The 14,847-nt window shown below is 52.9% G+C and overlaps 4 protein-coding genes across 4 annotated transcripts; 2 read left to right on the forward strand and 2 right to left on the reverse strand.

Annotated features, from left to right (window-relative positions):
* Positions 1-118: 118 nt before the first annotated feature.
* M431DRAFT_511830 (hypothetical protein) lies at positions 119-1,708 on the forward strand. Its single transcript, XM_024919743.1, has one exon. The coding sequence runs from the start codon at positions 303-305 to the stop codon at positions 1,572-1,574; it is 1,272 nt and encodes a 423-aa protein (XP_024770629.1). The 5' UTR covers positions 119-302; the 3' UTR covers positions 1,575-1,708.
* A 15-nt stretch (positions 1,709-1,723) lies between these two features.
* On the forward strand, positions 1,724-3,737 carry M431DRAFT_248490 (hypothetical protein). The gene has a single exon (XM_024913763.1). The coding sequence runs from the start codon at positions 1,997-1,999 to the stop codon at positions 3,692-3,694; it is 1,698 nt and encodes a 565-aa protein (XP_024770630.1). The 5' UTR covers positions 1,724-1,996; the 3' UTR covers positions 3,695-3,737.
* A 43-nt stretch (positions 3,738-3,780) lies between these two features.
* On the reverse strand, positions 3,781-8,341 carry M431DRAFT_8988 (hypothetical protein; the record flags this gene model as incomplete). The annotated part of the gene is made up of 4 exons (XM_024924075.1): positions 3,781-5,173; positions 6,126-6,950; positions 7,006-8,181; positions 8,232-8,341. The coding sequence occupies 4 exons, from the start codon at positions 8,339-8,341 to the stop codon at positions 3,781-3,783; spliced, it is 3,504 nt and encodes a 1,167-aa protein (XP_024770631.1).
* A 2,978-nt stretch (positions 8,342-11,319) lies between these two features.
* M431DRAFT_485653 (hypothetical protein) lies at positions 11,320-13,061 on the reverse strand (the record flags this gene model as incomplete). The annotated part of the gene is made up of 2 exons (XM_024916307.1): positions 11,320-12,028; positions 12,079-13,061. The coding sequence occupies 2 exons, from the start codon at positions 13,059-13,061 to the stop codon at positions 11,320-11,322; spliced, it is 1,692 nt and encodes a 563-aa protein (XP_024770632.1).
* Positions 13,062-14,847: the final 1,786 nt, after the last annotated feature.

Here is a 14,847-nt window from a genome sequence, read left to right on the forward strand (position 1 = left end):
CCCTTGGCCGGAACTGGACACTCGGCGGGGACTAGCAGGGAATAGTCGTGAGCTTGAGCTTGTTGATGTCAGATCGGGTCTCCACCAACCGAAACTCAAGTGACCGTCACGCATTGCCACTGTGCCTCTCATTGAGATTGTGAGCATCATGGGTTAGTTTGTGGGATTGAGGAAGCACAAACAGCCTCGGATCTGAGACATTGGAATTTGATCTTATAACATGGCGTAAACCTCATGCATACCCCGCATCTCCTCTTGCTGTAAGCAATTCCATTGATCTTACCATTCTTTCTACAATCAAAATGGCCTCGGTAGCAATCATCGGGAGCTGCGATACCAAGCTGCAGGAGCTTCTCTTTCTTCGCGACAGGGTGGAAGAAACCGCTGGAGTCAAGACGATTCTCATAGACGTCGGGCGGGATCCGTGTGTCCACGATGCCATTACCATCTCCCAGGCCGAGCTCTTGTCCAAGTATGTCAACGGCAAGGATAGCAGTATATCAGACTTGACCAGAGGAGAATTCGTAACGCTCATGTCCGAGTGTGCCTCTCAAGCTGTGCGGAAACTCTATCATCAGGGCCTCATCGACGGCATTATTTCCGCCGGAGGTTCCAATGGGACATCGCTCTCTGCTGCCGTCATGAGGGATGTGTTTCCTGTTGGGTTTCCCAAGCTCATCGTTTCAACAATGGCCAGCGGCGATACCAGACCCGTTGTAGGCGAGACGGACATTACCCTGATGCATTCTGTTGTCGACGTTGCCGGCCTGAATCCCATCCTGCGGGACATTCTCAGCAATGCCGGGGCGTCGATTGCAAATGCCGCTCTCTCGTACGCTACTAGGCGCGATAGAAAAACAAAAGATGCAGCGGAAGAGGCTACGAGTATGAAGAAGTGGCGGGTGGGCATCACCATGTTTGGCGTGACAACGCCGGGAGTTGATGCCATTCGCTCACATCTCGAGTCAAACTACCCCGTCGAAACATATGTTTTTCACGCCGTCGGCACTGGAGGAAGAGCAATGGAGCGGCTCATTCGCGAGGGCCAGCTCGACGCAGTCATTGATCTCACCACGACGGAGATTTGCGACCACCTGGTTGGCGGCGTCTTGTCAGCCGGAGAGGGGAGGCTGGACGCTGCCGTTGAGACTGGTTTGCCGAATATTGTCTCTCTGGGGGCGCTTGATATGGTCAATTTTGGGCCGAGAAACACGATGCCGGAGAAGCATGAGGGAAGAGTCATATATGAGCACAATCCAACTATTACGCTGCTGAGGACGTCGCCGGATGAGTGTCGTGAGATTGGAGCGTTTATTGCTCGGAAGCTCAGCAAGACTAAGAGGCCGGACATGATTGAAGTGTGGATTCCCAAGGGGGGAGTCAGTATGATTGCTGTTCCTGGGGGGCCATTCGAGAACGAAGAGGCAGATAAGGCGTTGTTTGATGCGGTCAAGTCGGGATTGAGCGGAAGTGGGATAAAGATTGTTGAGGATGAAAGGCATGTAAATGATGGAGGGTTTGCAAAGGACATCGCAGAGGCATTGGTTGCAAAGCTGGGACTGCAGAACAATTGATGACTATATTTACTTTGAAAGAGTTTATATAGCTTGAGCCCTGCATTCAAATGGAACATGACATTGTAATCCATCATATATAGTCGTCTAATGTGGACTGCAGTGGTTTGATGACGATTTCATGAACCAAGTTTTGATGGTTTACTCAATTTGGTTGCATGAGAGCTCACTTACAAGGGCTGCCCCGCCTAACAATATATTCCTGCAGTGCCCCCAGCGCGTCAAGCCCCCAGTAACTGAACGCGCTAGGGAGCTCTGGCTTCTGGAACAGCGCTAAAACGCGGAATCCGTCCCGACAGGCGCTGCTGCTGCATCTCCAGCTCCAGCATCAACTTTTTCTTCCTCTTCCCTTTCAACATCCATACCCAACAACATCCACCCACCACCTCTGCGCCTACACCATACTCAATAGCGTCGCCAAGATGCTCAAATCGACTCACAAGCCAGCGCAATTGGCGCCCCTGCCGCCGGGCTGGACCGAACACAAGGCCCCGACTGGCCACTCGTACTACTACAATGCCGAAACCAAAGAATCCACGTATAAACGACCCGGCCAGCTGCCTCAGCCCGCACCAGAACCCTCTTACTCTCCATACGCTGCCGTACCCAATCTATCCGATCCCAATGTCGCAAATGCATACGTGGCGCAGTTCAACCAGCCGCCGCCCCAGGCACAAAGGGGCGGCTTTGGTGGTCGAGGCGGTTTCGAGAACCGGCCGCGGCCTCAGCCCGTGGACAAGCCCAGGAGAAAAGAAGCTATTCCAGGCTGCGAGCCGTGGATTCTGGTGTATACGAAATACTCGCGACGCTTCGTCTACAATCCGGTCAAGAATGCGAGCTACTGGCGCATACCTGAGAAGCTCATGCCCGCCATCTTGGAAATGGACAAGAAGCGAATACAGAACAAGTCTGCAGACGAGGAGAAGGGAGGCGAAGCGGAGGATGGTGAACCAAAGAGAGAGGAGAGCAAGGTTGTTGAAGAGACGGCTGCTCAGGGTCCAGACTTTGATAGCGATGAATACGAAGAGGTTGAGATTGAGGTCACCGATGACGAGGGCCAGGGCGAAGACGGCGACGAGGACGAGAGTGAGCACCCATCGAAGCGACAACGTACCGAGATGACGGATGAACAAGACCAAGGACCCCTCGAATTTACAGAAGCGGATATTGCGGCTCAACTACAAGCCATGGGCGAAGATTATGGCCTTGAACCGGGAGACTACGACGACGGCAACATGGAGGACTGGCCCGAAGGCGCAGAGGGTGTGGAATTTTCAGAAGAGGACGCCAAGTTCCTGTTTCAGGACATGCTCATCGACCTCAACATCAATCCTTATAGCTCGTGGGAGAAGCTGCTAGAGGACGGCAAAATGGTCGATGACCCGCGGTATACGGCGCTCAGCACGACAAAGGCGCGGAAAGAGTGCTGGGACGAATGGACGCGGGCAAGGATCGCTGAGCTCAAGGAACAGAGGGCCAAGCAGGAGAAGAAGGATCCCAAGATTGCCTTTATGGCGTTTTTGCAGGAAAAGGCCTCGCCGAAGCTGTACTGGCCCGAGTTTAAAAGAAAGTACAAAAAGGAGGATCCCATGAAGGACATGAAGCTGTCGGACAAGGATCGCGAGAAGGCGTACAGAGAGCACATTAATCGGCTCAAGATGCCTCAGGCTACGCTCAAGTCTGATCTTACTGCTTTGCTTAGAGCGCAGCCGGTGCATCTCCTTAATAACAAGTCGTTAGCAAACGGACTGCCTGCGCAAGTCTTGACGGATCTACGGTATATATCTCTCGAGCCCAAGATTCGCGATCCTTTGGTCGAGGCGTATGTGCAGACGCTGCCGCCACCTCCTCAGGACCCTAGCTCTGCGGCAGAGGACGAGGAGCAGAAGAAGGCGCGGGAGGCGAAGGAGAGGCGGGAGAAGGCGTTGGAGGAGCGGAATCGGATGGTGGAGGAGCAGAGGAGGAGAAGGGAGAGGGATGTGGCGGCGAGCAAGGCAAGGTTGAGAGAGGAAGAGAGGGAGCTGGAGTTTGCTATGAGGGTTGGTAAACGGGGGTTGCAGAGTCAGTTGGCGAGCATGAGCGTGAAGCAGCAAGAGGGAAGCGAGGGGGAGCCATCATAGTTTGCATATAGCTGGTTTGATGATGTTGATGGTTGGTCACCTGGAAAAGAACGCATAGTTATGCACATGTATATACACAGATCAGATCAAAGATGGTCAAAGAACCGGCCAGCCTTTTGCTGCACCTCCCGCGCCCACGCTTCAACATGTTCCGTGCCCTCGACGCCATCCTCTGTCAAATACACGTCCACCAGCCTCGCAGGCACCCACTCGAAATACACATTTGTGACACTCACGCCCTGCAATCCCACATCCGGACCGAGTGTTCCTTTCCACCCGCGGATGAGCTCCTCGCTGTCGTTTTCCTCATGGCCCGGCGGATCAAACGGCAGCACTTTTTCCTTTTCTGATAACACGACGACTTTGATGTCTGGAGAGACGTGTTTGGCGGCGAGCACGGCGGGGAGCGAACCGGTTTTGTTGCTCACGTTGCCGGCTTTGTCGATGAGGTCTGCGCCGAGGAGGAGGACGTGTGCGTCTTTGGAGGCGAGAGCGGAACTTGCGTCTGTGTGAATGGTGATGCTGCTTTTGTTCTCGCTGTTGTTGTGGTTGGTTTGGATGAGGGAGGAGAAGCGGCGTGCGGCGGAGACGCCTTCGAAGAGGGGGCGGGATTCGAGGATGTGTATGTCAAGAGGGCGAGAAGCTGATTCGAGAATAAGCGAGATTGATGCTGTGATTGTCGAGCTGGATGACAGAGTGACGATTTTGAGGGACTTGGTTGGTGGGAAGGGGAAAGTTTCGTCGAGGAATGAGGAGAATGCGGTTGCGATTTTGGATGCTGATTGGTGTCTTTGCTGAGCGAGGTTTTTGATTGCAGCGCAGATTTCGTCGAGGAGTTCTTTTGAGAGGGAGCTTTGGGTGGAGGAGGATTGGAGATGTTGTTCGATGAGAGAGAGGCTGGAGAGGACGACGCTGAGGATGGGGGCGCCCATGCTTTCTCGGCCGTTTTTCCATAGATGCCATGCTGTGAATTGGATGTTCTTCCACCATGTGTCTCGATTGCTTGTGTCGATTCGGGGAATCACGTCGAGATATATGTCCAGTGCTGTAGACGCCAATTGTCTCGCGCCGCTCTCATGGTCCTCTTGAAGTGTTTTCAGTCCAGCTGCCAGAACACCGCCAGCGTCCTTACCAAGATCAATGTCAAACCACACCCTCCTCAAACTCTCCTTAAGGCGGGGCACTCCTTGAAAAGACTCATCGTCAGTGACTTCATCGGGATCGAACCACTTGTACCCCTCATGCTCCCAATCAATCGTGATTTTCTCTTCGCCAGCGGGTTTCAGGATGAATGCAAAGGGATTGATGGTCCATATGCGGCCTACAGAGGGGTCCGTAAAGGAATACGGTTTGCCCTGTCGGAAGAGCCGTAGAGAAGATGATGTGAGGGTGGTTTCTTCATGGAGTTCGCGCCAGGCGGTTGCGAGGGGGGATGCGTCTGAGACTTCGACACCGCCTGAGATGGGGGCGTATTTATGCCTGTTCATAAAATTTCGTTAGTAGCAGTGATGAATACTCATGAGGAATGGGGATCCAATGTGAAGTTATTGAGCCATACTGATATGTATTCACCTCCCCGCTCCGACGAAACAATGCCACCCGCGGCTTATTCGAATCATTGCCCTCTGGAAACTGAAAGATGAAGCTGACCGCCACAGCTTTTTTGGCCAACTGCGACATGGTTATTTTCTTGTGAAGAATTGGTTGGAATCTGGGTATTGTAAAATGCATTGAAAGAGTTGAGTGGTGAAGCTTTCAATGCGGTTGACGGTTGGAGTTTAGTCGTCTTTTGGGGAGGAGTGGCATGACATGACATCACGTTGAAGCACAACATACTTTAATACAAAAGGTAATATTAATGGTTTTTCATCCATCTGCCATAAGGGATGAGAATTATGAGAAATCACCTAGTTAATTAAAAAGATTCTTTATACTTTAAATATATATATATTTTCATCCGATTTGTACTCGGCTCAAATCAGTTTAGCAACAATGTGCAAGTCACCAATTGGCAGTAAACTGCAAAAGGATACAACCTTCAGCTCCGCGTATTGGAATGTGATTTCGCTGGCTGAAAATGCAGGGGCAGAAACACTATCTCCGAACTGGTGGTGATATCTACGGAAATTCCCCGAAATAGTAGTCATTAACCTGCACGCTTATGCACATCCACCAGTTTGTTTATTTTCACTTTTATTCATTGCTTATCCTTTTGAATGTAGTCTGTATCTACCATTGAATGCTTTTAAAACAAAAGAAAAAACAAAAAAAAAACTGCCGTGGTGGTATAGAAAAGTCATTATCGCCATGCACCATCCTCGATCGATCAGATAATAGATCAGCCTTGCGAGGGAAAATAAAACATAAAAAAAAAAACTTCCTCCCGTCTTCCCATCACTGCATGAATCCACTAAACAGGCCTGTATTGTACATGGGCGGCCACTCATCGTCCACCCAGGCCACCAGCTCGTCGTAAAGGGCATGGTCTTCGCCGGTTTGCAGGACCGGCATGGAGTAGTCCGTAGGCGTCGTCATCATCGGCGGGGCAAATCTCTGCCCAGCTAGCCCGGCATTGTTCAACTCCTGATTCTGCACCATCGAGTCCATCAACCTCCGTGCTAGGGCCCAGAGATGCCGCAGAGAGTTTGACGAAGCCTGGCCAAAGTTGGTGATGCCGTCTTCTTCCAGCTGGACCCCAAACATGATGTCGTTGCTTCTTGCCTCTCTTTCCTCCTCCGACACTTCTTCATCGGATATCAGGTCCTCCAGAATGAGGCACACGGTGGCATTAAACGAGTAATGCTGTTCTGCGTGCAGCGGCGACTTCCGGCTGAGGTTGAGTGCTGCCAACTGTCGTCCAAGACGAATGTTGCGGCGCGCAGCCGTAATGCACAGCGTCAGATGCTCCGAGTACATCATGTTAGTCTCGGTTGTCCGCACCATCAGACGCTTGGCTATCGACCTCTTGACGGCACCGAGGAATAGCGGCCGGATGGCCAGAATGAGAAGCATGTTGTACCTCATGTGGAGGAGGCAGCAGGCAGGGTCATTGCTGAGCCCGTCAGGAGAGAGTTGCAGATGAGGTGGAAGAGTCAACTGCCACTGTTGCAACATCCAAATGGCCTTGTCGGGCTGTGTGGGCATTCCTCCTCTGACTGCTTCCCACGGAGCGATTCGATACGTGTTACAAACGACATAACCGGAAATCCGCGAAAGCTCGACGTGAGCCCTGAGTCCCGCAGCGGGCGGCATCGACCTATAACAGCAAGTTAGCAGCCTACCTTTGGGAAAGAAATTGATTCGCAACTCACGGAGCATCGGCAGGCAACTGGATCCGGATGGCACCGTCCATGATTATGTGTGGCCGTCCCATCAGACAGCTCAACCATCGGTCCAGAATATATACGGTCCAAAACACTCGCTTCCCCCTTTCATCAGCGACCCCTCGATGGATGCCTAGCATGATACAAATGTGCATGGCGGCCGCGACATGCATATAGGCGGCATCTCGTCTATTCATCTCAATCAGATAGGCTGACATGAGACAGAGAGTAGCAACATCGCCAATTGTACAACAACGTGTTACGTCTAGGGGATTGCCCACGAGTATGGCAGCACCGGCAAAGTACGCTTCACTGAGTGAGGGCGTCGACGCACTGTTGAGCGCCTCTTTTGATGAGGTGCCGGCCCGGATAATGTTGGCCAGAGCGGCGTGGTAGAATGCCAAGTGACGAAATTCATTCATGTCCGCCTCCGGGGCGGATGACGGAGAGGCAGCCTGAGTGGGAAGAATGTCGAGCTCTCCAAACCAGTAGATGCCGCCGCTGGGCCATTCGCCATTTCCGTCCTGGATCAGATATCTGAGCTTGGACAATAGAGCGGCAAGATCCTCGCTGGAGGGCAACGATATTGGCTTTGAGTCTCGATCGACCAGCGGGCGAGAGTCTGCGGTGTAGTATCTCCCCAGACTGGACAAGAGGGCACTTCCATCCTGCCCCTGAGACAGCTGCGGTTCCACCTGTGTGAGAGGCAGCACAGCCCCAAGGAGCTCCTTTAAGTGATCGAGAAATGTAGCGCCGCTGGTCTCTCCAAGGTAGCCCACTGTGTCACTGAGATCCTGGACAAGGTGGCCGGGTGTCTGTTCATCTTCCGGCTCAGGCTTGACGGAGGGGACACCCTGGAGATGGCTGCTGCCCTCAGAGAGAAGGGACTGGCTGGGGCTAAAGGCGCTGGGAGATGGCGATAGCCCCTCTGGCGTGGCAGAGGCGAGGTTGATAAGCTCCTGTCGCCTGGAGGGGTCGGGAATGGCCTCTTGAAGCGCCCGCTCATAGAGCTCGACCTTTTTCCGCAGCTCTTCCAGCTCGGCGCGCGGGACGTTGACTTTTTCGAGGGGAACGGGGTAAATGCACTCGCGGTTGGAGGCGGAGCACTGCGAACAGGGGGTTCCGCCAGAACACTTGACCCTTCGAACATTGCAGCTGTTGCATCTGGGCTGGGTTAGCAAAGACGCTGAATCTCAGGAGAAAGGCAGAAGTACGCAGTGGCAACTCGTTTGCGGTGCTCGGGGGCCACTTTGTGACGGCGAGGGTTGACGGGCAGCCGCTGGCTCGAGGGCCGCCTGCTGTCACTGCCGCTGTCGAGTTGCATAGTTGGTGATGATGGTGGTGGTGGTGGTGATAACGACAGCGTCAGATCAGGGGCGAGAGGGGGAGAGAGAGATGCTCTGGATCCAGCCAGGAGTGTTTATGCTAGCCACCCAGCCTCAGACTCAGCAAAGCAGCAGCAAAGCAACAGACATATACGCCCGGCTATATGCCTCTCTGGCCTTGTCCCGAAGTTCTTAGTCGCGGCGCGAGGCTGGTGGGCCTGGCGGCGGCCCGCGACGGCAGTACGTGGGACGTACGTATGCGTGCGTATGTGCGCTTGTCGATTTGGTCAGTCACAATCACGATGGCCTCACCAGGTTCAAGGTCAAGGGGAGCAGCAGAGCAGCCGAGTGGCCAGGAATAGCAATATTCGGCCGACCCGCCTTGGTCACATCCGGCCGGACACGAGATTCGCCGGGCAGTATCTCGATTGGAGACTGTCAGATTGGATGGATTGGCCGACGGCGTTGATTTGATGATGATTCATAGCGAGCGATTCGCAGCCCGTCTCCGTCTCCGTCACCGCCCTGGCAAGAGGCTGGTCTGGTCTGTGTCTCATCGTCATGCGAAAGCCGCCTCGCACGTCGCAAGGCTGGGGTCCTGGTTCTTTTGATCTGATCTTGGCTCTGCTCGTGTTTGATGTCGAGCGCGGGGAGAGGCTAAAAAGTGGGCGATATGGGAACAGGATCCGGTGGCTAGCGATAGAGTGCGTAAGCTTGGTGAGTTAGGTTGTTAGTGGCAGCCCGGGCCTGGCATCAGTGGCATCGGCGGCAGAGTTTCAGTGGCACTTGGATTCGTTTTAGGGGGCATTGGACTGGATGGCCACGGATTGCTCGTATCAATGGGCTGTGCCGTGCCGTGCTGGGGCTGGGCTACGGAGTCTGTGGAAATTACACGGTACTATTGTTGTTGATGTTGAATTATTTTATTATTTTACTCTATATTGTTCTTGATTCTACAATGAATGCAAACTGGAGTATCAAGCAGCATCGCCGCCTCAGTACCAGTGTCAGGGCTACTCCTCCTATCTGGGTACTGAACCCTTGAATATCGGGACAACAGCCAGCCTCTCCCACCCCAATACGTGTATGTGCCCATATAATATGTGCCCAGAATGGCAGACAGCAACTGCACCGTTCCATTCTGACCTCACAGGGACTAGCAGCGACTGTCCATTTTTCCGATAGGGCTCAGCTCCTGTCCAGGGTGTCGTCAGTTCCCCCACCCGAGTCCAGCGGCTACCGGAGACTCCCTTGGGCCTCGATTGGCTGCATCTTGTTGTTGATGCTCTACCGTCTAGAGTCGTCAATGCGGTTTACACTAACAAGCCGAGTGCTACTACTGTACGTCAAATCTGACAGGGGTTCCATTAGCATGGATTGTTCAATTTTTTTCTTCTTAGCGGACCCCTGTCTCTTTGATTCCATGCCTATTTTCAGCGCCCGGTGACGAATGCACTCTATCCAGCTACGCAAGTGTCTTCGCGGCCTCACCCGCATCCATCTGCCCAACCTGCCCGATTTGGGCTTCGAGATGGAGCCGTGTGGGAGCACTCGCTGGTTACCCCTTTTGGATTGGAATTGAACATCATGGCTCTCCAGCTGGAGACAAGCTGCCAGGCACCGTCTCATGCGATCAATAGGGCTCTGCGGGAAGCACAGCCTCGGATCTTGCATGCACTTGGCACGGAATCTGTACCTGCTCAGCCACTGCTAGGCAGAGCTGCTAATGTGAGAAGACCGCAACATACATGCGCCTACACATACATGAATTATACATATAAGGCAACGCCGATGCTTCTTTGTCTGAAATCCAACCGTTTGCTCTTTGCTCCCAGAATCCCAGCTTCACGGTGCACTTTTTTCCCTCATCCTCCTATACGATTATTTTGTCAGCTGCCCACGCAAGGCCTACGGTGAATTACGTCTCCCAGACGGGCACTCGCGTCACCATGCAGCCAAGCATCCACCATATTGCGCGTCCATCTCGGTCATCGTCCTGATTACAGCACGGGCATGCGGCCATTGTAATCGCGCTGCGCTGTTTTGCAAAACTCCGCGGACAGCGCTCGAGTCTTTTCTCGCTAAGTTCCAGAAAAAGAAAGGGCGTGAATGATAAAAATAAACACTGTCAAAGCTAGCAAAAGCTTGAGTATTCTCTTGTGCCCCGAGTCTTGATGGCAGACCGATTGCTGGCTTGTGCCACTTCTTCAACAGCCGACCACTGGCGACGCTGCTTGGCACCGGCTCGGAACGCCACTGTAAATGATGTTGCCATCGGCCAGCTGCATTTTCGTTTTCATGCTGGATGACAGGAAGACATGTTGCTTTTCTTTGCAGCTTTGTGGGGTAATATCTGTTGTGTTGTGTCTAAAAGCAGTCTTGGTGGTTTGTGTTTAGGGTAGCTGTACAAGTTCATCCGAACAGGTATTGTAGTACCTCGTAGTAAATCATGTGAGCAGCCCTCTGTTCAAAAGGAAACCGCCACCGGAAAGAGCAAAACAGCTGCCAAGAGGTCAATGCTTATCTGGATGGCAAAAATGACTGTGGAAAATCTTTCGATTCACATCCTACAACCCACTCAAATACGCAATACGCAATACGCAGCAAACTACAATGTTCAATCCAATCCTGACATCGAATCCGTCGTCCGTCGTCTCTGCCCTACCCTAGAATTGAGGCAAAAATCACCATTTCTCACGCTCTCGCGCCAAGTGACGGCCACCTGTGCCAGGGAAAACAATGTCTTATTGCTGTTTGTATAGACCAAAAGCCATAATCTCTACATGTGTGATGTGATGCTAACAAATCGCAGCCTACCGTCACAAAATGATTTTACGCCGCCAAAGAAAAACTCTCAATCTGCCACAACCTCAAAACCACCTACATTTCACCCTCAACCATCTCAACGCTTGACTTTGTCCAAGGTCGTTCTCGTGGGTATCTAATGTGTTCCGCGTCCGTTTTCGTTTTTTATCCATCATTGGCTGCTGGGAAAGATGGAGTTTACAATCTCTGCTGACCGTGTTGCCAGCACCGACAGGAGAGTATCGCTCAGCTGCTTGCCGTTAGCACTGCTTCCCTCACCAAGAACATAAATTCGACTTACCCCGTGAGTGCCTTCGCAGCATCCCTGAAGCCAGACGCCCGACTCCTTTGCTACCGATCCGGGCTTGTACTTGACTTGGTAGTCTCGGCCAACTGCCAACTTGCGCTCACCCTGGTCGGTCTCGACCTTCCATCCGGTGATGCCCTTGTTATACTCTTGGCCAACTGGTGAAGCCTTGGGCAGCATATCCCAGGTGCCACGAAGCATCTCGACATGCGCATTGCGCTGGTAGCCGGTAGCAGCAATGAGTAGATCCACCTCAAGAGTCTCTTCATCGACAAGGTCGACAAAGCCTTCAAACTCGCTGTCTGAGACGTGCTGAACCTTGAGCTCCAAGCTATCCTCCCGCGGCTCAATGCTAGTGATCTGACGCCCACCCATGATTCTATGAGGCCACTTCTTCTCATCCGTGCCGAGGTCTCGCTTTTGTTCGTACTGACGCTCATACATCTCCTCAATGAGATTTAGTCTGACAACACCATAGTTGGTAGCCCGAGCCTCAGCCAAGAAGTTGTTGCGGTGCCTTGCTGACTTGGGGAAGAGCGTGTCAATGTATTCGGGATTGAAGACTGAGTTGACACTGCGAAGAATGTTAGCATCCTAGCCTGGACTTTGTCACGGTAAACTTACAAAGGAGAGTCATCGCTGGGCCTTAGGAACTCGGGTCGCATCACCAGCGCTGTCTTTGAGTTTGGATACAACGTCTGGATGTTGTGGAAGATCTCTGCAGCGCTTTGTCCCGCACCAAGAACGGCAACACGATAGGGAGCATCCTTCTTGGAAAGGATTTCTGGTACCATGTAGGCATATTGGGAGGAGTGAATGATCCTGGGATGCTTGGAAGGGAAGCTCTTTGGGAAATTTGGCTGTCCACCGGCGGCAATGAGAACGTTGCGGCCTCGGAAGGTCAGCGTCTCACCAGTCTTTGAATTTCGCGACTGCACCGCAAATGTGCGGACCGCGTCTCCCTTTTTCAACTCGGGAGAAACAGACACCACCTCTTGGCCGTACTGAACCAAGTGCTCAAAATATGATGCACACCAGCGGAGATAGTCTTCGTACTCTACGCGTGCTGGCAGGAAGGTGTCCAGGTTGGTAAAGTCTACCAGCCGTCCATTGCGGTGCAGGTAATTGAGAAACGTAAACTCTGACCGCGGATCTCGCAGGGAGGCTAGATCCTTGATGAAGGAGATTTGCATCTTTGCACCAGGGAGGAGCATGCCCGCGTGCCAGGCGAAGCGGTTCTGCTTCTCGATGAATAAGATCTTGGGAGTTGAGCCACCGGGCAGTAGCTGCTGGCCCGAAGCCACCGCATCATGAAGAGCGACAGCTACAGCAAGACTGGCGGGGCCAAATCCGACGCAGATGAGGTCAAACTCGGAATCCGAGGCCGATTGAACTAGGTAGGGCGACTTGTTCTTGTGCATCTTGCTCCCTGACTGGTGTCCGTTGGTCAACGGCGCGGGGCTTCTGCTGCTCTGCTCAGTCGCACCAATGATGTAGGGCGAAGAGCTGTCGAAGCCGCCGTGGTGAGCTTGTTCACTGCCGTTTGGCGTGGCTGGCTCGCTGCCGTTTGGCGTCTCATTGAGCGTAACTTCGCTGTGGGGAGACATGGTGACGTCGAAAAAGGTAATGTTTCCGCTTTGGGTGAAAGAACGGTGACGTTTCTGGTGAAGGCTGACGGCAATTGAGCAACGCTTCCGTCAGGGGATGAAAGAGGAGCAGGAAGAGGATGAAAATTAAGGAAAAAAAGAAAAAGGTGAATAGAGGGAGAGAAAGAGTGACTCGATTTCTCGATTTTCGTGTTGTATGCCCTTGAGAATATACACAGCAAAGCTGCTGTTAGTGGTGGCTGTCTGTCTGTCTGACGACGCTAGGGCGAGCTGCTGGAAAGCTTGTGAAAGTGGGAGGGGCCGTTCGAGTCGCTCAGCCGTGGGACGGGCCTGGAGTTATACTTGCCGCTCCGGTGCCTGGCTCGAGGAACAAGCTTTTAGTCTCGCCTATATCAACTCGGATTCCGTGCTGGAGAATCGCAGGAGACCCGAGACCAGCCGCCCAATGGAGTCTTGCGGAGAAGCACACATGAACATGGTCCAATGCCGGGCTGGCATCGCTCCGTACACAGTGTAGCTTGCGAGCTAGCGCAAGCAGGCATGTACAAATCATGGATGCATGGGCCCATTTGACACCCTGCCAGCTCGACGGTGGGATGGTTTCTGTGACTACTGTTTGCACATGGGTCTTGGTGATGATCACGGCAGTTTGTCCCCAGTCGACCGGATCTCTCATTGCGTAATGAACCAGGAATTGGCCCCGACTCTATCGGTGATACGTTTGCTGAACACAATGCCTCAATCATGATGGTCTATGGTCCTTGGGATACAATTCAGAGCTTTTACTTTTCAATAGACTCTGGATACGCTCCCTCTCCACCCTCTCTCGTTTATCCTACGACAAGCCGACGGCTTGTCTCTTGTGCAGATCTGGACCTTCTTAAACGAGTCCTGAGGAAAATCCGGCTCTTCTTGGCAACGATAGCGTGGGCTGATGCAATTTTGTTTTATACGCCCTTACAAGCCGGTCCAGGTTTCGATGAGGCGATCAAAACTCGATGAACCAATCCAATGCCTCGAACCCTCCGCATAAAGGCCGATCTATGGACCGACGAGTAGTTTGCGACAACCGTGATTCATTTAAAATCATGTCCGTCTGGGCCATCAGTGGATGAAGCCGCTGCGAGGACGGAGGCAGGCCCCATAAGAACAAAGCGCGGTGGAGATTGGACTGAGGGAATTATCTGATCATCTGATAAAAACCGGATCTGATAAGATCAAGGCCCGTGGTTGGATTCGCATCCATCCGTCGCAATCCAAGGCCCTTGTGCGCTGCCGCCGTGGGAAAATTTTTCATCTTTCTTCAACAGGCCGTCCGAACATCGCGAGCCGTTTTTCACGAGTTTCCTCTTAGTATACCCCTCACTGCTCCGCCCGAGGGCCAAAGTGAATCACCGCCCCGTTGCACGCACTCGACGGAACGCAGCGCGTCTCCCCTTGCATGGAACCTGGGCGCTCTGCATATATCCGAAGGACACAAAACAGGGCACGCAATCGTCAAAAGAGGGGGATCGTTGTATTGCTCTTTGTGAATTGGAAAAGACCGAGACCCACATGCGTATTAACGAGGAGGATTCTCTCGGCTTGTTGGAGACTCTTGAAGCCTCCGGACGGCGGATCGCCAGCAAACACCCAGCTAGTGGTTGCTCATGTCAGACAAGGCGGGCCGCCCCTCTTCGGGGCCAGATGCTGTGTAACCCACGGGACTGGCTAGTGAGTGAGTGAGTGCCTGGCCGGTGGCTTTGCCTTCCTTTGCCTTTTCATTCATAAGGCTCTCTTCTGACCT

This window comes from Trichoderma harzianum (genome assembly GCF_003025095.1).
Source record: "Trichoderma harzianum CBS 226.95 unplaced genomic scaffold M431scaffold_13, whole genome shotgun sequence".
NCBI lineage: Eukaryota > Fungi > Ascomycota > Sordariomycetes > Hypocreales > Hypocreaceae > Trichoderma > Trichoderma harzianum.

Bases quoted from the DNA above. Each gene is read 5' to 3' on its own strand.
- M431DRAFT_248490 (XM_024913763.1), top strand. From the start codon at position 1,997: ATGCTCAAATCGACTCACAAGCCAGCGCAATTGGCGCCCCTGCCGCCG.
- M431DRAFT_511830 (XM_024919743.1), top strand. From the start codon at position 303: ATGGCCTCGGTAGCAATCATCGGGAGCTGCGATACCAAGCTGCAGGAG.